Here is a 25,930-nt window from a genome sequence, read left to right on the forward strand (position 1 = left end):
AGACACATAACGCTGACTCTGTGCAAAAGAATAGTTTGTCAGTGAGTGCAAAGAGATACAAAAATTAAAGTAACGATGTACATGTAAACAAGATCAATGTAAAGTGACGTGTGCATGTAAACAAGACAAATTTGTGTGTATGTGTGTGTGTGTGTATGTGTCCAGCTCAGTTGAGTTCTCTGTTGTGTGTGTGTGTGACCTTGTCCAGCACGGTTCAATTCTCTGTTGAGAACAGTTCTCAGTTGTGTGTGTGTATGTGTGTGTGTGTGTCTTACTGAAATATAGAAAAGATAGGTTGAGAGACAGTGCTTGCTGGTGCAAAATTTGACCCCCAAATGCACCTGCATGTTGGTCAGCATGGGTAGCTACGTGCGTACATGTTTGTTAAAGCAGAAATAATTTTATAAGAGACATGCTTGTTTTTGTGTGCACCAATATGAATAGCATCCATCAGAAATCAATTTGAGTAAGATTGCGTTATATAGTAGTGGGTCCCAATCCAAATCTACCATTCAAGTTCCGTGACAATATCTCACTGGTAATCCAGTTAAATGCCCACTGGTATGTGAATAGCCAATGGCAGCCTTGTTTTTATGTAATTAGCCCAACATCAAAAACACACTTATAAATTAGCACATAGCTGCACCATGGTAATTTCAGCTTGATTGGAGTTTCATGCAAATTCACATTAAGCCCTCATGAGTTACAGATGTTGACATGTGGCAGTCATATTGTTTACATATGCTTTCGATCAATATTGAGGTCCTTATTCACACACTGAATAGTTTAACACCATTTTAGCAAACATTGGCCAAAAAGTAATATGATTAATTTGCAAAAGTGTGTTTTGCATATTTTGCAAGTTATCACAAAAATCTGTTTGGGCTGAGCTACATGGTTCTTAGGGCTTTTTTTGTTTTTCCGAGTACCCAAGGAATCAGCATAAGGAAGAATTTTAATTAATTTATTAATTAGATTAATAATGAATACAATTAATAGAATAATAGAAATTAATGAATACAATTAAAGTTCCTAAAATCCCATTTTGAAAAAATAGAAATATATGTTTTAACCTCTCCTGTTTGTACGTTTACTGTTTGAATTATTGTCTTCATCCCATTTGCGTTTAGTTTTGGACGTAATATGTTACCTTTAAATAAAAATAGTAAACGCCCTCCTTTGGTTCGGTGACCTCAGACGTCATCAATCACGTGGTATTTTTAACTCGATACAAGCGTTACAGCACCGCGAAGATACACCACGCTGATCGATTCCGATTTCCGCAGTGAAAGGTCTTGCTGATAGTTAGCTTTCATAAAGCAGTGTCTACGTTCCAGGCAGTAATTCTTTCGTGACTGTCGGTGGACATGGCTGAACCAGCAGGATGTCCGTCTAAGACACTGCTGAATCCGTCGTTACAACAGGCTCCTCAGCGACAGCCGCACACTTTTCAGGCATTAAGAGACTGGAACTGGTTTCAGGCTTCTCCGACAAGTTCGTGGGGTTCCAACACCACTACTAGCTACGCAGGTTCAGGTTATGTCCACCACTCTCCTGGTAGGTTTCCCACAGTGTTTGTACTGGGACGGGGATATCCATTGCACGTGGCTAATGGTGATCATGCCAAACCAAACACCGCCTTCGATTTCACAGTATCGTTTTGCAGTGTATTGTTGGAGTAATCCAAAAGTATGATTTCTAAGAACTACATTTTTAGTTTTAATGGTTTTCAGTGAAAGTAACCATATGCGTTGCCCCTTTGTCTTGTAAGTAAGGCACCTGATGCATGCGTTTTTGTTATCTCTGAAGGAGTCAGTATTGTTCTGAATGCATAGTACGATTAGTAGTATTGTGATACTCTTGTATTCTATAGTCTGTGAACGTGGCTTTCACTCCATTCCTTTTAATTTCTTCAAATATCGTTTGACAATTTGCAGGTTATCACCTTGATGAATATCACTTTGGGAGGCAAGACCAAGGCCGAAACCAGTGGAGAAACAGAGTAACATATGGATCTATATATGTATAATGATGATCATTTAATCTACTGTAATTAAATTATAGACTGTGTGTATAAGCATGTTAATTTTTTTCCGTTTACTGCCTGTCATACCAATGTCAGTCTGCTGTCATGCTTTAACTTGTCTGTATGATTGGGTGTTTTTCCAGCAGAAAAAACAGAAAGAACCAGAATTCAGTCATTTCTGTGATACTTGTGACCGAGGTTTCAAAAATCAAGACAAATACAATGAACATATTGCCCAACATGTAAAGGTAATCCATCATGAATGCCTTTAGGACCTCAAATTAAAAGATTTTATTCATTTTTACCCTAAATGTAGGTTGTTTTGTGCTTCCTTCCCAGTGTTTATTTGATGGTTGCAAATACACTGCACATGAGAAGCTTGTCAAAATCCACTGGAAAAATGTAAGTATTTAATTGGTTGTGGTTATTGGTAAATAAACCAGTATTCTGTTTATTGGGTAAATTTGACATTTTTTCATATTTTTGCAAACGAGTTTGGAAAGTATAATAGTGCTTTTACAATGACAATTTAGTCTGAAATGTGTGCATGAGAAATTGTTAAGGTGAAAATCTGTCCTGTGAACTAGGAACCACACCATGGTATCAAACCTGAGACTAACTGTAGGAGGTTGTCTGAGTTTGGTTTCATTCGAACTGTGCTGCAATTCTTGTGAATGTGAACACAACTTGTACTCTGGTCTACACTTGCTTAGGAAGTAAGCTGTGCTTGTGTTTTAGCTGAGAGTATTGGTGTTAGACTTGAGTGCAAGTGGATTGTTGTGGTACACTGATGAGGTGAGGTACCTTTTATATATAAATATAGTGTGTGTGTGTGTGTATGTATATGGTGAGTCATAGTGTTGTCTATACTTACTTGTGATTATGCAAAATGAATCCAAGTGCAGTAGGGTTTGATCAAATCTAGTGAATCTGAAACCAGAACATCTCTGTGGGGAGCACCAGGAACAGTCATGCTCAGAGTCTGACTGCAGCCATTGTGCTCATTTTGAAAACTAAGTTTCTTGGTTTTCTTTCAGAGTCATGGCCCAGGAGCAAAGCGAATCAAGTTGGACACTCCAGAGGAAATTGCAAAATGGAGAGAAGAAAGAAGACGGTAAAATTCTCTACTCTTTACACATAAATGAATGCATAACTGAGTAGCTTGTAATTGTGACATATTTGTTTTATTCTTACAGTAATGTTTTCAACAGTTTGAGAATAATAAACATTGAATGCTATATGCAGGAACTACCCAACCCAAAGCAATGTAGAGAAGAAAATTAAATTAATGGAGGTTAAAGAAAAGAGAGGAGATGTGCTGGAAACCTCTCAGTTTAGGTATGTTATTGTATGCATATTTTGGATTTTTATATGCTTCTAGTGTACAGTTTTGTTGATTTTATTCCTGACAGTTAGCTTTTGAATGGGATTTGATGCCAGTTTATGTGACTCATAATGCATAATATATTAATAACGCACAATGTGTTTTTAATGCAGTTTATTACTTTTTTTTAACGTAAACAGACGTTTTAAGAGTCGAGGTGGACAACATGGTGGGCACTGTCATAGAGGAGGTTTCCAGACTCGCAGACGACATGCATATATTAGCCATCAACACTTCCATCCAGGTACTGAAAAGGTGGCGCAGGCATCACCTCTCACATGCCTTCCCCATGATTTAGATCCTCTAGGAGCCCTGGCCACCAGTGACCCAGGTTAGATCCAGCCACTGCTTTCTAATAAAAACATTTCTTTGTTTATCCAATGCATTCCTCTGTGTTGTATTTAAAGGGAGGAAATTATTTCGGTCTGTATATTTTTGTCAGATTCTGAGAAAGAGGAGTCAGTGAAGGAGATTTCTGTGGCCCCCAAAAATATGACCTCCGCTTTAGGATCACTGATGTCCAGTTATGGAGAAGATGTGACCGAAAGTGAAAGTGACAAAGAACCAGAGGGTGAGCAATGTCCTGGATAATTTTTTTAGCCATTCAGGGTTATGTTAGCTGATAAATGCCAGTATTTGACTGGTGAAAACTCTGCATGACTGGCAAAATAAGATTCTGCTGGGCACAGTGTCTGATACATGTGTACTTTATATTTACATAAAGTAAATGAAGTACATTGCATTTTCTCTTTAAACAAATATAGATTATTTGCTGAAGGAAAAAAAATCACTGTTATAAATGTAGTTTCAGCTTGTGGCCAATGGGGGTTGTATCATTGCCTGTTGATGGAGGATAGAGGTCTCTTTCGTATAGCTGCTTTACTCTGCTGCAGAATTATTTTATTTCTAGCAAAACTACAATTTTATGTTTAATAACAAACAAGACAGAAATTACAATGGGATTCATGTATCCATGTGGTTAGCAAAGTACTCTTAATTAAACGTCACAGGGGTTTGAGGGACAGACTCTCTGGTTGAATGGTGCTTTCTGCTGACAAACAAAATGCACATACATTATTTAGTCAAAGTCAAATGCTCCTTTACAGTTAAACAATGGTGAAACATTTGACCCTTAACAGTTTCTTCCTAGTATATTAGAATAACAATTTATTACACTTGAACTAAAATATTTCAAGCCTATTTCTTTTAATTTTGATAATTATGGCTCCCAACCCATGAAAATGAAAAATACAGCATCTCAAATATTAGAATATTTCATAAGATAATCAAAGAAATGATTTATAATGCAGAAAACTTCTGAGTAAAGTATGTTAATTTATGCACCAAATATTTGGTTGGGGCTGCTTTTGCACAAATTACTTCGTCAGTGCAGAGTGTCATGAAGGCGATCAGCCTGTGGCACTGCTAAATTGTAATTGAAGCCCAGGTTGCTTTGATAGTGGCCTTGTTCTGAGTAGTTTTGGCACTTTTGGCAGGGGTCCTGTTGGAAAAGGAAATCAGCATCTGCATAAAGCTCATCTGCATAAAGTGCTCTAAAATCTCTTGGTCCATTGCTGCATTGACTTTTGTCTTAATAAAACACAGTGGCTGGCAGATAACATGGCACCCCAAATCATCAGTGACTGTGGACACTTCCCACTGGACTTCAAGCAGCTTAGATTCTGTACCTCTCCTCTCTTTCTCCAGAATCTGGGACCTTGATTTCCAAATGAAATGCAGAATTTACTTTCATCTGAAAAGAGTACTGTGGACTAATGAGAAATGCTCCAATTCTTCTCCTTAGCCCAGGTAAAATAATTCTGACGTTGTCTCTGGTTCAAGAGTGGCTTGACATGAGGACACTTGTAGCCCATTTTTGTCACTGAAAATAATTTTTAAAAATGGTGAATCCGTAATTGTTATTCAATCCCTTTTCTGTAAACAATTCAATGTTTGGCATCAGGGAAACATTCCAGATGATTAGGAAGCCACCTGGCCCATGCTTAACCCCGGAAAATGTGGAGAATGGCCATTCTCAGAGGCTTGAGGCATTCTGCCCGGAGCCAGGACACTTACCCAGCTTACCCACTGTCCTTGTTGCTGGGTATTTGTTGTTTAAAAACATGCATTTCCAGTACTGCAAACTGTACACACATACAAAATGGTGGTGTGGCAGTAGCATGCAGTGGCCACTCTGAGATCAAAAATGACTTTCACACTGTACATGGACATCGGAGTAACTGGTGCTCATGTCAACAATTGTCAGATACTAATACACAGAAATCATGCTACAGCCAATGTGCATGCATGATGATCTCCTTTAAAAACTAAGCTATTTTGGCTTGCTGCTGCCAGTCCTTGCTTTATGCCAGTGGCTGGGAGAAGGGAAATCGAAAATGATGTGCGAAAAAATTGGAAGTGCAGCAATAGGGTAGGTATCTATGCTAGGCTAAAAAAAAACCTAGCTGTCCAGCTCTCCCATTCATTCTACTCTACCAACATGTGCTCCCTGGACAATAAACTGGACCTCATCTGACTCCAGTGGACTACACAACATGAGTTTATAGATTGCTGTGTCTTTGTTCCAGATGTCACCATTCAGCTAGAACTCTTCTAGTTTCTAACTACTGTTGATATATTCCTTGCTAGTGGGGTTTGTGACACTTGGATTTGAGATACAGACCATTTTATTTATTATGGGAATTCACGACTATTTTCATTGTTGGAGTGTACATTCCTCCAGCACTAATGCTAAGGATGCACTTTTTGAACTCTATCGGGCTGTTGGCGAACTGCGGAATGCTCACCCTGATGGACTTTTAATTATCACCAGAGATTTCAATCATGCAAATCTCAAATCGCTGCTCCCTAAACTCCATCAACATGTGGACTTGGCGATCGAGAGGGATGAACACTCTGGATCTTGTTTACACAGACATCCTTGGCCCCACCTCAGCTACTTAGTCCACATCTGTTATGCTAATTCCAGCATACAGATGCTTTAAACTGGTTCTGGAGCACGTGAAAACCTGGCCTGCAGGTTTTTGTCTTACCACAGCCGATGTGAGGAGAACTCTACAGAGAGTTAACCCACAGAAGTCTGCTGGACCAGATAACAATCCTGACGGTGTGCTCAGGGAATGTGCACAACAGTTGGCAAATGTCTTCACTGACATCATTTCTCTCAGCAGTGCTATTGTTCTTACATGCCTAAAGACCACCACCATCATCATCCCTGTGCCGAAGAAGTCTACAGTGTTCTGCCTCAGTGATTATTGCCCAGTTGCATTCACACCCATCATCATGAAGTGTTTTGAGAGGCTTGTCATGAGGTATATCAAGACAGTGTAAGTGTGAAGCAGCTGAGACAATATGCAAACAATGCTATTACCATGACCCTTCATCTGGCCAGTTGATGCACGAATGCTGTTCATAAATTTCAGCATTCAACACGGTCTTTCCTCAATATCTGACTGAGAAGCTGAGCCTGCTAGGCCTGAAAAGCTGGATCCTGAACTCCCTGACTGGAGATCTAGATCAGAACAGCATCTCCAGCTCCACCACACTGGGACCCCTCAAGGTTGTGCTCAGTCCACTGCTGTTTACTCTGCTGACTCACGACTACACAAACCACATCGTCAAATTCACCAATGACACTACTTTACTTTAGTCAGTCTCATTAACAAGAACGACAAGTCAGCACAGGTGAGTTGCAACAGCTAACAGTCTGTTGAGCTAACAACCTGTCTCTGAACACTGATCAAACAAAAGTGATGGTTGTTTCTTCAGAAAAGCACAGACCGACCATTCTCTGCTAAACATTGACTGCTCCTGTGTTGAGATTATCAAGAGTACCATTCAGGCCCTCACCAGACTGTGTAACCGTTTCTTTCCTCAAGCCGTTAGACTCAACACAGAACTAGACTGAACTGAAAATATTCAGTAAATATCTATGATTACAATATCACTTTTTTTTCTTAGTGCTGTTAAACCATTTATATTTTTGGCACACCGGCTGCTACCAACTGCTGCTATCATGTACATACGTTTATAAGAATCTTTTTTTTGCACAGTGGTCTGCATACAGGTCTGCGCTATTATGTATCTCTGCTGTAGTGTATTGTATTGTCTGTCTTGCACTGTTTGCACAAAGTTGCAAATTATGCATTGTATGTGGCTAGGCTAACTTACTTTTCAGTCCCTAACTCTGTGTTCATGTAGCCATGCACTTTATGTAGCACCATGGTCCTGGAGGAATGTTGTTTCATTTCACTATGTACTTTGTCAGCTATATATGGTTGAAATGACTATAAAAACTTCGACATGAGGTACATACATACATTAGCTCCATTCAATCCTGCTGCACACTCTCACTTAACCACACCCCCACTTGCCACAGTACCCCCACCACCCAGATACAGGATTGAACTACTGAGGGAGGGGGGGGGTATAGTCCCAACAGAAGGTGAATGGGCACCCCAATAAGTATCATCCTAAGTCTTAGTAATGCAGAATACCTGTAAAAAAAAAAACTACTCCACAGTGCTGTGAGTTTCCTGTTGATGTACAAGACTGGACAGGCCTCCCTCTCCACCGGCTGTAACAAAATGGCCCCCGGCCCTCTCTGATGCTAAGCAACACGAGGGAATTTTTGAGGGACTGAAGGAAAGGGTCCACATGGAGAACCCAGTAACTCACCAAGGCTCATTGGCACTGCTTTGAGTACTGGAAAAGATCTTTTTGCCCTCTTTGCAGTGAATTGAGTCAGTGGGATTGTGATGCATGAAATTAGATCCTATTTACAATAACCACATACAGGAGGAACACAGTATTTTAGTATGTTAATAACTTTATATAGAGAGCTCAAACAAATTCTAGATCATGTGTGCTGATGGCCATTACTGCAGGTTTATAGAAATGCAGAGGAAGAATGCAGATCCCATATGCTTACAACAAACAAAGAATTTGTAATGAAAATGAACTTGGATTAAATATGTTCATAGCATTTGTGTTAATGATGCAAGTATAACACACTTGGTCTTTGGGTATTGAGGTCATTAAGCCAGTGTGGCTGCAGGCTTTTATTTCAACCATGCAATAGCCACAACTGACTCCACTTTTAAAAGGTTCATCTTAGTCTCCAAGCATTTATAAAGTATGCTTCCTTTTCGGCCGCATTGGCCATTTGTAGATAAGAACTGTAACTCTCTCTGTAACTGTTGGAGGCTATTAAAAATCCATAACTGTTTTTTATTAGTAATATTCAGTAGAAAGATGTATACATACACTGCATAGCCAAAACAAAAGTCACCACTTGGATTTAACTAAGTAAAAAGGTAAGAGCCTTCCATGTGATAATTGATGCAGTGATAACTTATTGCCAGAGGAAATATCTTTATTTAACCCTAAATGATGTTGTGAGTAGCTTTTCATTTCTTAAAGGACCATGTCAAAAGACATATCCTGTGGTCATGGAAAATATCTTGCTCTGTTTCAGAAGGGTCAAATTACTGGCCTGCATTAAGCAAACCAAACAACTAAGGAGATAGCTGAAACTGATAATTGGGTTAAGAACTGTCAGACGCAGTATCAAAACTTGGAAGGGTAGTGGTGAACCATCAACTTTGAGACTTTGAAACTTATTTCCTTATTCTATATTTGAGCGGAGACTTTGGACTGCGCACCATGGAAAGAAGCACCATTTTCCTAACCAAAAACACAGTTAAAATATCAGTTATATGATGTCGTTTGCTATTCTTATATAAATTATTTTTTTATTTGTTAGATACCCCAATGCTGAAAAGTGCTCTGGCTTTAGAAGAGAATAAGGCCTTGCTTGCAGCTTATTCTAATTCAAACCAGAACAGAGCATCAGAGCTTGAGAGGATGCCAACAGCTGAGGAATCCGAGCTCAGCCATGAAGTACCAAAGCTTCAATCAGAGTTACGTCCTATGAGGAGCAGATGGGATTGTGGAGGTAGACGAAGGAAAAGCCAACATAATGAACCTCGGACTGGACTCCAAAAATGTCGTCCAACTTTACTAGAGATGGTGAGAATTGCTACAGTACATCATACACATTGCTTCAGTTGGATTTATTCTGATTAATAATTCTTCCTACATTACTGTAGACTGAAAAGATTTGGGTTTGAGATTAAAAGATGACTGAGAGAAGATGATTAGAATTTCTTTTATTTTCTGGTATTTATATGTAGATCATTTGAACTATATAGAACATGGCCTATGTTGTACCAGCCCACCCAGAAAAATGAATTTGTCTGTTCCTATAGTTTTGAAGTAGATGGTATGTAAAATGCTGATTCTTTAATTTATTGTAAACAGTGTATTTTATTCCTTATAGTTGCTGGCCCCAGATATTCGCCGTGAAAGGAATTTGGTGCTTCAGTGCATTCGCTATATAATCCAGAAGGACTTCTTTGATTTAGCTTGTAAAGACACTGATCTGGTGAGGCCAGATGTTGATTCAGTAAGTGTGAAGGGTTCTGTGTCAGGAAATGATGTTGGTAGATGTGGTATAACAACATAATTATCTCTGGAATGGAGCATGCAGCTGTGATGTGGTGCCTAATCAGCCAGTCACAGGAAGAGATACACATACTTTGCATTTAAGAAATATACTGTGCAGTGTAAATTACAAGACACAAGAAATGGAGATCATTGCTCGCAGCCATAAGGATTTTTCTTTTTGTCTCTGTTGAGATACAGCTGACCCCAAAGATCACTGTACTGATATTACTATTATTATTTAATTGGTGTGCTGCACAAACATATCAGCCAACGTCACTTCTGCTTAGTAGCTGGTGATTGTTCTAGTGGGGTACCACAGGACGGAGATGTGCCTAGGCAGCCCTTACAGTCTGTAAATCATTATCAGCTGAAATACACCACAGCTACTTTTCAGGAGTTATCTGATTTTGTTGTTGTTTTTTTTTTTTTTAAAAGATCCATTTATTGTTAGTCATTTGAGACCCGTGAATACAGCAAGAATGTTCACTACAGTAGAATGGAGAACTGTGCTTACAAACGAGAACAATGAGGTCTTCTTTGCTGTTTGGTCTCCAGTGCTATGGTGTTTAATTGGCAAACAAATGAAAACCAATGTAGTTTGTATGTATTAGTGTTTTTTGTTTTAATTTTTATTTGTGTTTGATTAAAAATGTTAACTCAATTTATGAGAGTTATTGTAATTATTACTTTTAAAGTTTAGTAGATAAGATTTCTAGTAGATAAGGTTAAAATATAAACTCCTTTTTTCTACATGCATGCGTGTATCACACCTTTAATAAACATACTTCACACATTTAAACACACCAGTGTCCCAGCATTTTAATTTTATACTGATTTAATGCAGAGCAACAAGTTAAATTGTAAATGTTTGACTGTCATGCATGAAACATTTTCTGAGATTATTTATGAAGAGTACTGCTATGAGTTGATCTAATTTAAATCTAATTACAATTTATAGCTATGAGATTGTTAGCCTTTGCAGAGGTTTCTTCATTAGTAAGAGTAAAAAAACACAAGTTAAAGAACAGTTAATTAAACTTAATTATTCCTACTGTGTTTTAACTTTTCCAGAATGATTGGCTATTCTTTGCCCATTTTTTATTATTATTATTATTATTATTATTATTATTAACTGTTTTTCTGTCTCATGATCTGGGTGTTGCAGTATGTAATCATACATTGTAATATTTTGATTTTTGCATAAGTAAAATGTACAAAGCCTTGAATGGTTGTAATATTTAATTGCCAAAATGTGACCATAACCCACAATCCTTAAAGCAAAACCCACCAATAATGAACAATGATGCTGCAAATAACCAAATATTGGTGATCTATTATCTGTAATGTATGCTATCCCGATCATGTTTTGTATTGTTCTCTTAATACTTTTTCTGCTACTTCTTTCACTAAAGATTTTTCTACAAACAGAAGCCATCCATTTTGAATCTGTCTTAAATCCTCACCAGTAAGCTAAAATATTAGTAAGGTAAAATTATACTTAAATGCAAAATTGAGCCTGTTCTTTGCACAATGTTTAGTCATTTTTCTTCTGTCATTAGTAATAGCTTTATTACAGTTGTTATCAGCAAAATATCGGTAGGAGAAAATCTGGGTGCCTTAGGTAGAGATGGCAAACAGCAAAGTGTCATTAGAACCCTAAAAGAGGGTAGAAAGGATCATGACTCAGCATCATAGTTGCAAAGCTAGTTTTAACATGCTTTGCCTATGGCATCTAAAATTAGCTATGCCTTTAGGAGCACCAGCAGTTTGTAGTTATGAGGGATGAGAATGACCTAGATGTTTCTAGGCATTTCTTGCAGTTTAGCTCATAGTCTCAGAACAGACCTAGTTTATTGGTGACAGGCCATGTCCAGGGAGCAGACAAGCATGATGAACTGACTAATGAAACTAGTTCTAATTCTCATCTATCTGGCAGACTTGGAGGCGACATATAACATAACAGTATTCTAACCCATAAAAAACATTTAAAGAAACAATATAGATAGGCTTGGTATCAACAGAAATCTGAACAGTGAATGTGTGAACTGAGATACCTTAAGTAATATCTCTATAAAAGGAAATTTTAGGAAATTACTTTTTTTCCCCAAAAGAAGAGTGTGCCCCATTCAAGGTATTATAAATTGAACAAGCAAAAGATGAATCACACTTAAATACTGAAATACTTAAAGCAATCCATTTTAATAGTGTAATCTATTTGGTTTTGTTACAGAAAAGTGCTGTTCATCATTGTCGCATCATTCCCAAAACTTCTAGCTACAATATAACGTCCAAACAGAACTTTAAGATGCTAGTTAAACAGATAACTGTGGGTCTGTGGCTAATAGTCTGCCGGCCGACAGCTGGGTGCCGTTTTTTCCATGTGCAACAAAAAAAGCAGTCTTGCAAACTGAATTCTAAAACTGGTAGTAGATGTTCAGCACTATTTATTGTTTAAACGAGCAAATAGCAATATAAATTTTATATCAATTAAATGTTCTTTATATTACATAAAGTGAATTTGTTCTGGTAATTAATGCTGTTGCTAACAGAGTATATACTTTTACAGTATGAGATATTTTGTACCACACATTGGATAAACACTGCTATATATTGTTGAAAGTGCATCTCAGTGGATCTTGAAAAGTGATCACTCACTTATTTATTTATTTATTTTTTACATATTATTTAATGTATCCATTTCAGGTGATTCATTCTCTAAATGACTATTTGCTAATTTATTGCATTTATGTTGGTTACTAGTGTTATTTTTTCCTCAATACATATAATTTATTTTATAATCATAAGAAAAAAATGTAATTATAAGTCCTATTATGTTCTTGTTCAATCGTATACAAAATAACAATGTGGTAGCATAAATTGTCCAATAAAATCACAGCTCGTGTCTACGTCAGTAGACTGTGACTGGATCAGCTGATCCATACATCTCACTGATATGGACGATGTTTATGTCATATTCATCTGGGAAAGTGCTGTTAATATTTAAGCCAGAAATAAAATATAAAGCGGTCTAACAAAAAACGCTACTGCTATACAAATCGTCTCAGACTGATGACGTAATTTGCACGCGACTCCCTGTCTTCTCGCTATGTAGAGGCATATCTGAATCGCAAATTAAAGATAAACCACAAGAAAATAATATCACAGAACGTAAAATGTATCATATTGTGATATTTTCATTTCTGTCCTTATTAAATTCGTCCAGCTCATTGTATAACCAGCTAAGCAGTGAACCCGTGTACACGCTGCCGGGTGCGCGTCTCCTCCCACTTCTGTCGTCAAGGGATGAATTGTAAGCCTTTCTGTTAGCATGCTAACTAACTACATTCAACTATGCCAGTGGACGGCTGAAAAGCAAAGGAAAGAGGATGATACAGCAAAACCTTCTAACAACTGCGAAATGGATTTACCAGTTTGACAATCATTCGAAGAGGACTAAAAAGAGAACAAGAACTGCACTGCAGAAGGTGCTCTAGTTGCATTTTCTTAAGTAAACATTCAAACAGACTAATAAGCGCTCAAGTCCTACAACGTTTGATCCCATATGAATAAGACGGTGTCGTGTGACAAGTTTGTATGAAATTATCTAGCCAGCTACTATCGTTGTATGACAACGGATGACTTTCTCCAAACTGAATTAGCGACAGGAATATTTGTTTAGATAATGGATGCTTAACACGCACATGCACTTCTGCATGTATTTCAGACATGTCAGTTTGCAACCAACCTAGCAATCGCTGGCCTGGGAAAGTATTTTAGCATTGTAGCTAGTGAGTCCAGCACCTACCTGCTAATTAAGCGTTTTTGTCAAGCTCTATACAGCCAGTCAGTTCGATTAGTATTGTAGCTGATTATTGTCATGTGTCTCACATGAGCTGGCACGTTTTGTTTGATCTGTGAATATTAAAACTGGGCTTCACTGTTTGTTACATGAGTCCTTAAACCGGAGATCGTGCACTAGCCGACACTTTATTATTATTATTATTTTATTATTATTATTTTCTTTACAAAAGCACGGGTACATTTGCTTCTCTTTACTTAGTGAATGCAGTTTTATGAAATGCATCAATCTGAATCGAACGGGGATTCTCTCGGAACCAAGAAGTTGGCACACGCATCGGTTTTTACCAGTCGCGGGGGTAGTGACACGGAAAGTAGTGCTACGTCTGGCTCGTTGAACGCAGTCAGCATGACCTGTAATGCCATCTTGACTGATGACCACAAGTCACTACTAATCCACAATGCACCCTCTGCTGGATCATCCTCACCTCATCATAACTCCACCTGCCTGAACGTACACATGCAGCCGCAATCTCACCAAAGTGCTGGGGCCCAAGTAAAAAAGAAAAGCGGCTTCCAGATTACAAGTGTTTTGCCAGCACAGGTCAGTGCTAGCACTAACAACAGTATAGCAGATGATACAGAAAGCTATGATGATATGGACGAGTCACATACTGAGGATCTATCCTCTTCTGACATTCTTGATGTGTCTGTATCGCGGGCCACGGACACAGGGATTCCTGAAAAAAGTTCTTCAGAAGAAACACTAAATAGTCTACATGGAGGAGAGACTCCTGGAGTTATATCACCTAATGAACCAGGGAATCTTCACCTGCACACTGTTCAGCCAGGATATATGTTAAATGGGACTATTCATCACCATAACCACCATAAGGACGAAGGGATGACCTCAATGCCTACACCACAACAACTATTTCATGGGGTAACTGTGTACTCTTCATCACGTGATAGCAATGCTCTATCTCCAGGCACCACTGTGCAGTCTGTTGTTCAGAGTAGAACCCAAAGATCTGCTTCAGTCCAAGCTGCTGCTGTTGATGTTAGTGCCACTGGAAAAGTGGACCAGATCTTATTTTCAGCATCAGGTTCTGCAAGTGGTACCAGTGAAGCAGGTATGCCTGGGTGTGTGATTGGGTCAAATGCTATTGGGGGAGGACTTCTTGGCACAACATTGCCTATAGGAAACAGTACAACAGGAATCACAGCTCTACAACCTTCCACTGCATCCAGCACTGCTCAAATTCAGTCTTCCACAGCCATTGCATCCCGTTTCAGAGTGGTAAAGCTGGACTCCAGCTCAGAACCCTACCGAAAGGGACGGTGGATGTGCACAGAGTATTATGAGAAAGAAGCTCCTGCTGCAGCTCCATTTACAGATGCAGCATCTAGCTATCAAAGTGTGGATAGCTTTGTCCATTCTGAGAGTGAAAGTACCAGTGGAGATTCCTCTTGTAGCATGATGAGTGGATTAGGAGATCAAGGAATACAGCCTAACCAACAGACCTGTGTACCACCTGGTGTCTCTGTTCTTCACCCAAGTCTTTCCCAAAATACTTCTCAACTTCACACACATTCCCAAGATGCTGGAATACACATTCTTACTTCACCACCTGTAGCACCCCCTAAAAACCCACAAGTTGTTTTAGTCCCAAGTCTATTAGGAACTGAGAGTCAGCCTTCAGTAGATTATGCACAGGGCACCCAGGCCCCAGCTCAGTCTCAACAGATGCTACCAGTTCAGAGCAGTGTAACACCTAGGGCTACTTCAGGACCTAGCTTTCCAGCTGGGACACTCACAATGACCGTCCCACAGTCTGTATCTCCAAGGCCCCACATTTCAGTTCCACAGATGGTGGTGTTAAAAGGAAGCACAATAAATCAGGTCCAGCAACATCAACTACAAATGCCTACAGAGCAGCAACAGCAGGCCATTTCTAATCAGCCACCCCAACCAATGTTATTGAATACAGGCCAGACTACACCTAGTATAGCTTCCTCTTCTGTTCAGAGCAATATTCAACCAGCCATTCCTCCATTCCTCCTGCATGAAGGTCTTGTTGGCGATCACTCTGGTGGGCTAGGTCTGGCCTTGCATCACCAGGGAGGCCAGTCCTTCCAGATTCCCTCAGCAAGAGACTCTTATAGTAGTGTAGCACCTCTGATTGCCTCCCAGCTTGAAGATGCCGGCCGTCTACTTTTCCAACACCAATCCCTACTTTCTTTGCCCCGGCTGGCAACAGGCAGTGTGTCAGGGCTTACTGGACAGTGTGGCTCTGAAGCAAGTACCAGTTTTGGACAGGAGGGTAGTTCCAGTGCTTTAGCCATATCTGCGGGCACAGATGAAGACAGGTAAGAGTTATTCTGACCTCAAATGTATATTAATAAAAATGAAACAAACATTTTCATGCATTTTCAAACTATTGTTCATGCAGAGACAAAACACCAAGTGCTCTCTTGTGGTTTTACCACTGAAAGGATTAGGATTGTAAAACACAATTATTTTATTTTCAACCTCTATATTCAAGCTTCTTTCTTCAGCCAGTTTTGTCATCTGTCGAAGTCTTTTGCTGCATCTCAATAGTTCTACGTAGAGTCAGCAGGGCCGACATTATTAAGATTGCCTTATGAGAAGTCAAAGGCTGATTGACTTCAGCCTTTGCCTGCTCATTCTCTCTATTAGCCCTTGCCTTGCCAGCTAAAACTTGCGTCACCTTGGAAACACTGAATCTAAACAATGCTTGCACCCTACGTCAGACAGCCAGGGGTTGTGATGTGAATATCAGTTGGCTTCTTGTTTTGCTGTAAGTGTTATACATACTTGTAAATAATGTTCATGCCATATAAATGTGATGTATTATGGATGTTAATATTTAGGAAATACTTACCTGATTGTTTACAGGTTATTTAAAGATTTTAAAATGTTTATATTATATTAACACACTGCCAACTCATTTAATAAGATCAACCTCATTTGCATATGCACTTTACCTGTCATTTTTTTCCCTTAAATATGTTTTCGACCTTCTTTGTGACGGCAGGCATTGTCAAGTTCAAATTAATACAATTGTACAGTCCGTATTGTAATTGCCATCACCACTGTAAATCAGCAGCCTATTTTGCTGGATTATAATGAGGTGGCTGCTGTGCTTGGCTGTGCTTCAGATATTGTTTCTGTCTACAGGCAGTTCTGTTTTTATCAGTTATTCAATCAATTTTCCTACCTATTCAGGAAAATTAGTATTATGCTAAACCTAAACCATTTCAGTCTGAGCCCTTTTTTTAATTGTGAAAGGTCTTACTCTCATAGTCCCCTTTATAAGGAACGTGCATTCATGTAGTTATACAGTCAGCCAATCATATGGCAGAAGCACATTGCAAAACACCATGCAGATAAGGTTATGAACTTTAGTTAATGTTCACACGAAACATCAGAATGAAGAAAAGGTGTGATATCTGTGACCTTTAATCTTGTTGTGGTTGTTGATGCCAGTTGGGATACTTTGAGTATTTCAGAAACTGCTGATCTCCTGGGAATATTACAGACCACTTTAGAGTCTCTAGAATTTACTCAGAAGTGCAAAAGTCAAAAAGCCTTTTCTGAAGGAGCATCTGCAGGCTGAAACTACTTCTTGATGAGAAGGATCATAGGAGACTGATCAGACTGGTTTAAGCTGGTCTACAGTAACTCAAATAAGCACTCTTTACATTTATGATGAGCAGACAATCATATTGAAAAACACAACACAAACTTCAGACAGATGGGCTACAACATCAGAAGACCACTTAATGTTCCACTCCTGCAAGCCAATAACAAGAATCTGGGCACGGACTCACCAATCTGGCCATTTTTTCTGACTTATCAACAAGGCATTTCCAGGAGAAAAGTCACTGCTCCTTGCACCTGTGTACTGTATAGAGACTGTTTGTGTGTGAACATTCCAGAAGTTTATGAAATGCTCAAACCAGTCCATATGATTCCAGCATCCATGTCATAATCAAACATCAGAATGAAAAAAAAGTAATTTCTCTGACATCGATGTGAACATTTTTTTATGCTCCTGACTTATATCTGTATGACTTTTTGCATTGCATGCAGGTAACTGCATGAATGTACAGGTGTACTTAAGTGGATACTGAGTGTATTCCACATGTGACAGTAGTGAACCTTTTAGACATCCCAAATCAACCATGGAATTTATTGTCCTGGGTTTTTTGTTTTTTAATCCATTCATGCCTGCCATATTTGGTTCTGTTCTAGCTCAGGACTTTGTTAGCATTGGTTAACATGCTTGTTTGGCAAGTATGCTTAGTCTTTGTGTTGATGTTGGCTGATTTATGTGATTGCAGTATGTCATACTGTAGCATAATGGCAAAACAGGGCAGACATGCCTCTGGAAGTACTGGAATCAGGGCAGTGTATTTATTGCCTAGATCAGCACTCAGGTAAGCATAATCACATACTGTAAAACCTTAGTCACCTAATAGAAACCTGATCAAGTCTATCATTTTGCCTAATTTATTAGTGCACTCCATAAACACAACTGAGGTTGTCCCATTTCATCTTTCACCAGCTCATGGTAGCCTACTGGTGCCAATTCTGATTAAGTATAAGAGGATTTTTATCCTGACGCAGCAAAAACATCATTATGCTCCATTGTTTCTTTCCAAGTGTATTTGTGTGTATGCTGAATGTGATTCAGAAACAGAAACAACAATAATCATCGATAATGAAAATTGTTGTCAACGGATTATTGATTCGTTGGCTGGTGCACATCACCACGCATTCAATCCTGGCGCACATCGGAAGAATGGCAGAGAGTACAGGCACGTTGGATAGTGTGAAAGTGTGCCACGCAAGTCCTCTAAGGCATGGGAGCATTTCATATTAAATTCCGCGGCAAGTGTTGCAAACTTTGCAAAGCAGAGCTTCAGTGGCACGGAAACACGACAATGATGAACGAGCAAATTTAATGCAGATTTGTCTTGTGCCATATTTGTGTGCTAAATGTGTTGGTCATTCACACAGAATGTGTTTTATTCCTAATTCTTTTTCCATTATTTTTTAATGAATACACGAATGTGTTTGTCTGTTGCTCGCGCATCTTTTGCAGCCCCTCGTGTGTCTCATGTTCAAATGATTTCAACTTGTCCAAGCAGCGCAGCTCATCAGTGTCACTCACAGAACATTGGAGGACTCAGAAGGCCCCAGAGGTGGGGCAAGCGTTGCAAGCTTCGTTTACAGTAGCAGGTTGGCATGGCAATTTCATGGCACATCCTGAGACCTTGGTAGAAAGTTTCTAGAATCAGTTGAAACAGGTGCAGCGACTTGTTTACATTATTTATTAGGGTCAACAAATCCCAAGCCCATCTGTGTATCAAGTAGGATTGCAAAATTCCAGGAATTTTCAAGGCTGGAAATTTTCCATGGGAATAAACTGGAAATTTGCAAAATTGCAGGTTAGCCTGTAACAGGGAACTTAAATGTAGTTGAAACAACCAAGCAACAAACAACCAGATTTAATGCAATTTCTATCCTGTATATTCCTTAATCACATGCACACAGCACTGCAGGGCTATTGAGGCCACACCTCCATAACATGCACTGATAATTTCTTGAATCTTGCACATAAAATAGTTAAAAAAAATGTCCATCTTGGTGAGTAGTCATGTAAATTACATAAATATTACATTAATTTATTTTTAAAACCTTATTGTGCTGTGTGTAAGCCATTGTGCAACACAATTTTACCATTGTAAAAACAAATACACTGACTGTGCAAACATTTAGGTGAGAGGAAAAAAAAAAAAACACTGTCTAAAAAAGACCATCCGCCTTCACACACAATCCCCCTTGACTACTTAAGCAGGGAATTCCCCCTATTCTCCAGGCTCTGACTATCACAAGAATATTGAAGCCACAGTTCTGCATCTGAACCTGGAGATTACAGTTTTGAATGGGGCTTTTTTTTGGAAGGGAAAGGGTGGGGGATGCTTTCGTTTTACAGCAAACATAAAGAAAAATGTTTTTTTACATTCAACATTAATGCTTTTGTGTTGTTCAATGAAAGAATTAATTAAAGTTCTACTTACAATTAAATAAAAGTCTCATTTATACATTTGTTTGCTTGCATGACCAAACTTGTATATACAGTTTATATAAATTTCCCCAAATTTCTAAAAAATTTAAATTAATTCACATTAATTCCCATAAATTCCTGTTAAATTTCCAAAATTCCTGAGATGAAGTTCCCGTGGAAATTTTGATAAGATAAGGTATCAATGCATGCTTTACTATTAAAAAAAGTCCTTTTTTTTTCTTTTTTTTTGCTGGGCATCTAATCATACATTATTGTTCCTCTGGTGTTGAAAGGATAAAACGTTGGATTTTTGGAACTCAATTTTTCTAGTGAGGTAATGTTAGAGACAGAGAAAAAGAAGTGCTGTTGGAACATTTGTTGTGCCTATAATGAAAGTGATGATAGGGACTAATTTGTCTGTTGAATGTTAAACACCATTATAAGCTGGTAAATTGTGTGATATTTTGTTCACTAATAAATTAAGCATTGTAATTGTTGGCAGATTGCTGTGGTATAAGAGGAACAACACTTTAGGCTACTATATATTGGTAACCCGCAGGCATACCAGCCTGATATGGATTATTCTTTTCCTTTCAAGTGCACAGTGCAGTTTCTTATGATGCAATAGTCTAAATTTCCAATAAGGAAGGGTTTTCATATCCCATTAAAACCTATGAATAAACAGATATGCATTCACCATCCACTTTATTAGGAACACCTGTAAAACTGCCACTGCCACCTCCGGTTTCTGGTTGAAAAAATCAAACCAGCTCATCTGGCATCAATAACCTTGCCACGGTTAAAGTTATAGAGATCACTCTTCTAATGTTATAGAGATCACTGTCTCTAGACAGCAGCATGGTTCCATTTATCACAGCAAGTCTTCCAGGTCCTGAAGCAGCAAAACAGCCCCAGACCATCACACTACCACCACCATATTTTACTGTTGGTATGATGTTCTTTTTCTGAAATGCGGTGTTACTTTTACGCCAGACATAGTGGGACACGCACCTTCCAAAAAGTTCAACTTTTGTCTCGTCAGTCCACAGAGTATTTTCCCAGAAGTCTTGGGGATCATCAAGATGTTTTCTGGCAAAACTGAGAAGAGCCTTTATGTTCTTTTTGCTCCGCAGCGGTTTTCGTCTTGGAACTCTGCCATGCAAACCATTTTTGCCCAGACTCTTTATGGTGGAGTCATGAACACTCACCTTAACTGAGGCAAGTGAGGCCTGCAATTCTTTGGATGTTGTTGTGGGGTCTCTTGTGACCTCTTGGATGAGTTGTCGCTGCGCTCTTGGGGTAATTGTGGTCGGCCGGCCACTCCTGGGAAGGTTCTCCACTGTTCCATGTTTTCACCATTTGTAGATAATGGCTCTCACTGTGGTTCGCTGCAGTCCCAAAGCTTTAGAAATGGCTTTATAGCCTTTTCCAGACTGATAGATCTCAACTACTTTCTGTCTCATTTGTTTGTTTGTTTGTTGTCAAAAAAATAAGAAATCAGGAAGGGGGCCAACACTTTTTCACACCACTGTGTGTGTATGTATATATATACAGTGATATATACAGTGATGTGCATATACACTATATTGCCAAAAGTATTCGCTCACCCATCCAAATAATCAGAATCAGGTGTTCCAATCACTTCCATGGCCACAGATGTATAAAATCAAGCACCTAGGCATGCAGACTGTTTTTACAAACATTTGTGAAAGAATGGGTTGCTCTCAGGAGCTCAGTGAATTCCAGCGTGGAACTGTGATAGGATGCCACCTGTGCAACAAATCCAGTCATGAAATTTCCTCGATCCTAAATATTCCACAGTCCACTGTCAGCTGTATTATAAGAACGTGGAAGTGTTTGGGAACAACAGCAACTCAGCCACGAAGTGGTAGGCCACGTAAACTGACGGAGCGGGGTCAGCGGATGCTGAGGCGCATAGTGCAAAGAGGTCGCCAACTTTCTGCAGAGTCAATCGCTACAGACCTCCAAACTTCATGTGGCCTTCAGATTAGCTCAAGAACAGTGCGCAGAGAGCTTCATGGAATGGGTTTCCATGGCCGAGCAGCTGCATCCAAGCCATACATCACCAAGTGCAATGCAAAGCGTCGGATGCAGTGGTGTAAAGCACGCCGCCACTGGACTCTAGAGCAGTGGAGACGCGTTCTCTGGAGTGACGAATCGCGCTTCTCCATCTGGCAATCTGATGGACGAGTCTGGGTTTGGCGGTTGCCAGGAGAACGGTACTTGTCTGACTGCATTGTGCCAAGTGTAAAGTTTGGTGGAGGGGGGATTATGGTGTGGGGTTGTTTTTCAGGAGCTGGGCTTGGCCCCTTAGTTCCAGTGAAAGGAACTCTGAATGCTTCAGCATACCAAGACATTTTGGACAATTCCATGCTCCCAACTTTGTGGAAACAGTTTGGAGCTGGCCCCTTCCTCTTCCAACATGACTGTGCACCAGTGCACAAAGCAAGGTCCATAAAGACATGGATGACAGAGTCTGGTGTGGATGAACTTGACTGGCCTGCACAGACTCCTGACCTCAACCCGATAGAACACCTTTGGGATGAATTAGAGCGGAGACTGAGAGCCAGGCCTTCTCGTCCAACATCAGTGTGTGACCTCACAAATGCGCTTCTGGAAGAATGGTCAAAAATTCCCATAAACACACTCCTAAACCTTGTGGACAGCCTTCCCAGAAGAGTTGAAGCTGTTATAGCTGCAAAGGGTGGACCGACGTCATATTGAACCCTATGGATTAGGAATGGGATGTCACTTAAGTTCATATGCGAGTCAAGGCAGGTGAGCGAATACTTTTGGCAATATAGTGTGTGTATATGTGTATATATATATATATATGTGTATATATACTAATATACTAATATGTGCCTAAACTTTTGCATAAGACTGTATATATATATATATATATATATATATATATATATATATATATATATATATATATATACAGAAGTATATATATATAAAAGTTTAGGCACCCCTTGATAAATAACAGATTTTGGTGATTTTTTAATTGAAAAGATGTTAACACAGTCTCTCTTGGAAATGGGAAAAAATGCACAATATTTTCAGCAAACATTGATGCATAGTTACTTCTTATGCCATAAATTGAATAAAGATAAAAAATAAAAACATTATTGTGGCACTGTGCAAAAGTTTGGGCACCCTACATAATCAGTACTTAGTCACACCTCCTCTGGCAGATATCACAGCTTGCAAACGCTTTTTATAGCCAGCTAAAAGTCTTTCAATTCTTGTACTTTGGATTTTCTCCCATTCTTCCTTGCAAAAGGCTTCTAGTTCTGTAATATTCTTTGGTCGTCTTGCATGCACAGCTCTTTTAAGATCTACCCACAAATTTTCAATGATGTTTAAATTCAGCTTGCGTCTCTTTAGGTATTCCATAGTGGATTTCGAGGTATGTTTAGGATCATTGTCCTGTTGTAGAAGCCATCCTCTTTTCAGCTTTTTTACAGATGGTGTGATGTTTGCTTCCAGAATTTGCTGGTATTTAGTGGAATCCATTCTTCCCTCCACCCGTGCAATGTTTCCTGTGCCACTGGCTGCAACACAACCCCAAAGCATGATAGATCCACCCCTATGCTTAATAGTTGGCAAGGTGTTCTTTTCATGAAATGCTGCTCCTTTTTTTCTCCAAACATGCCTTTGCTGATTGTGGCCAAAGAGTTCTATTTTAACTTCATCAGTCCACAGCACTTGTTTCCAAAACGCATCAGGCTTCTGTAGATCTTCTGTTGCATACTTCTGACGTTGAATTTTATGATGGGGACGCAGGTAAGGTTTTCTTCTGCTGACTCTTCCATGAAGGTCTTGTCTGTGCAAGCATCGCTGCACAGTGGAATGGTGCACCACCACTCCTGAGTCTGCTAAATCTTCCTGCAGGTTTTTTGCAGTCAAATGGGGGTTTTGATTTGTCTTTCTGACCAGCATACGAGCAGTTCTCTCAGAGTTTTCTTGGTCTTCCAGATCTCATCTTGACCTCCACAGTTCCCCTGAACTGCCATCTCTTAATTACATTTCTCACTGTGGAAACTGCAAGCTGACAACGCTTTGCTATCTTCTTGTAGCCTTCTCCTGCATTGTGGGCATCAATAACTTTCATTTTCAGAGTCTTACACAGCTGCTTAGAGGAACCCATGGTTGTTGAGTGTCCGCAAGTGTGTGCACAAGGTTTGAAGAGTCAAAGTATTTGTAAAGCTTTGAAATTGGCATTTACTAATGACAGCTGTTGCCATGCATCAGATCTAACGAGCTGATTAAGGTCTGAAACTTTGAAACTGAAAGGAGCATGGAATTGTCTTGGTATGCTGAAGCATTCAGAGTTCCTTTCACTGGAACTAAGGGGCCAAGCCCAGCTCCTGAAAAACAACCCCACACCATAATCCCCCCTCCACCAAACTTTACACTTGGCACAATGCAGTCAGACAAGTACCGTTCTCCTGGCAACCGCCAAACCCAGACTCGTCCATCAGATTGCCAGATGGAGAAGCGCGATTTGTCACTCCAGAGAACGCGTCTCCACTGCACTAGAGTCCAGTGGCGGCGTGCTTTACACCACTGCATCCGACGCTTTGCATTGCACTTGGTGATGTATGGCTTGGATGCAGCTGCTCGGCCATGGAAACCCATTCCATGAAGCTCTCTGCGCACTGTTCTTGAGCTAATCTGAAGGCCACATGAAGTTTGGAGGTCTGTAGCGATTGACTCTGCAGAAAGTTGGTGACCTCTTCGCACTATGCGCCTCAGCATCCTCTGACCCCGCTCCGTCAGTTTACGTGGCCTACCACTTCGTGGCTGAGTTGCTGTCGTTCCCAAACACTTCCACGTTCTTATAATACAGCTGACAGTTGACTGTGGAATATTTAGGAGTGAGGAAATTTCACGACTGGATTTGTTGCACAGGTGGCATCCTACCACAGTTCCACGCTGGAATTCACTGAATTCCATTCCAGCGACCCATTCTTTCACAAATGTTTGTAAAAACAGCCTGCATGCCTAGGTGCTTGATTTTATACACCTGTGGCCATGGAAGTGATTGGAACACCTGATTCTGATTATTTGGATGGGTGAGCGAATACTTTTGGCAATATAGTGTGTGTGTGTGTGTGTGTGTGTATGTGTGTATATATATATATATATATATATATATATATATATATATATATATATATATATATATATATATATATATATAGGGAGGATTATATTAATAATATATATAATAATATGATAATTTGGCCTATGTGTAGTTTGGTTAAACATACAGGATTAACATATTAGATATTACATTTTAGATAATGATTATGATTAACAACAGTCCTAGTATCATCCCATTGGGATAACATATTGCTGCATTGAACAGCTTATTCTAATTTAATACTTTGCTAATTTACATTTAATAGATTTTACTCCTTGCTAGCTGCCATTGTAATAAGATACAATGTTATCAGGAAATAATGAAATGGCATGGATCGTTAGTTTATTGTTTTTTTTTGGGGTTTTTTTTGCTATACATTGAAGACATTTGGAAATGAGACATGAATATGAGAGGATAGATCAGAATTACAGCTTTAATTTTCTGTTATACACATTTGTTAAACCACTTAGTACATACCCATCTCACTGATCTTGAACATATGAAGTTGCAAAGGGACTGGGTGGGCCATGTTTTTTATTCCTCATTTTCATCTAAGGCAAGAAGAGTAGCATTGCTTATTAACAAGAATCTGAGATTTAAGCTAAACTCCATTGAAACAGATAAGTGTGGTAGATTGGTTATTATAGATTGTTATAAATTTGAATAAATTTACTCTTGTGTCTTTGTACGGTCCCAACAGATGATCCCTCATTTTTTAATAATTTAACTATGAAGCTCGCCCCAACTGAAGGTCAGTGTATTGTAGGAGGTGACTTTAATTTGGTTCCAAATCCATCAATGGACTGCTCTTCACCCAAATCTCTCTTATGATCTAAATCAGCAGTAGCTCTTAACCAAGGATTGAAAGAATTAGGCTTAAGTGATGCATGGCAATCGTTACACCCAAATCAAAAAGATTA

The 25,930-nt window shown here is 39.2% G+C and overlaps 2 protein-coding genes across 11 annotated transcripts in view; both read left to right on the forward strand.

The window, feature by feature from the left end:
• The first annotated feature begins 1,204 nt into the window (after positions 1-1,204).
• nufip1 (nuclear FMR1 interacting protein 1) lies at positions 1,205-10,366 on the forward strand. 4 transcript variants are annotated; one of them, XM_058403844.1, is made up of 10 exons: positions 1,205-1,557; positions 1,938-2,023; positions 2,170-2,274; positions 2,366-2,428; positions 3,064-3,140; positions 3,272-3,364; positions 3,551-3,741; positions 3,853-3,981; positions 9,196-9,461; positions 9,772-10,366. In XM_058403844.1, exons 1-10 carry the CDS (start codon positions 1,368-1,370, stop codon positions 9,955-9,957), a joined length of 1,386 nt encoding a protein of 461 aa, XP_058259827.1. In that variant the 5' UTR covers positions 1,205-1,367; the 3' UTR covers positions 9,958-10,366. The 4 variants fall into 4 exon arrangements, with proteins under 4 accessions (XP_058259827.1, XP_058259828.1, XP_058259829.1 ...); XM_058403845.1 differs by having other exon boundaries at positions 2,173-2,274; XM_058403846.1 differs by having other exon boundaries at positions 1,938-2,002.
• Positions 10,367-13,044: 2,678 nt separating this feature from the next.
• Positions 13,045-25,930, forward strand: part of LOC131361567 (TSC22 domain family protein 1-like) — a 38,581-nt gene continuing 25,695 nt past the window's right edge. For 3 of the 7 annotated variants that reach the window (XM_058402804.1, XM_058402803.1, XM_058402806.1), the window contains exons 1-2: positions 13,045-16,106; positions 18,105-18,200. In XM_058402804.1, coding sequence (XP_058258787.1) covers positions 14,002-16,106; positions 18,105-18,200 — 2,201 coding nt within the window. In that variant the 5' untranslated portion in view covers positions 13,045-14,001. The remainder of the gene's footprint in view (positions 16,107-18,104; positions 18,201-25,930) is intronic. The other 4 variants (XM_058402802.1, XM_058402807.1, XM_058402801.1 and 1 more) reach the window with 3 other exon arrangements.

Source organism: Hemibagrus wyckioides, linkage group LG11 (genome assembly GCF_019097595.1).
Source record: "Hemibagrus wyckioides isolate EC202008001 linkage group LG11, SWU_Hwy_1.0, whole genome shotgun sequence".
NCBI lineage: Eukaryota > Metazoa > Chordata > Actinopteri > Siluriformes > Bagridae > Hemibagrus > Hemibagrus wyckioides.

Coding starts and splice junctions, on each gene's coding strand:
- nufip1 (XM_058403844.1), top strand. CDS start 1,368: ATGGCTGAACCAGCAGGATGTCCGTCTAAGACACTGCTGAATCCGTCG. Junction 1,558..1,937: donor TTATGTCCACCACTCTCCTG/GTAGGTTTCCCA, acceptor GACAATTTGCAG/GTTATCACCTTGATGAATAT. Junction 9,462..9,771: donor GTCCAACTTTACTAGAGATG/GTGAGAATTGCT, acceptor TATTCCTTATAG/TTGCTGGCCCCAGATATTCG.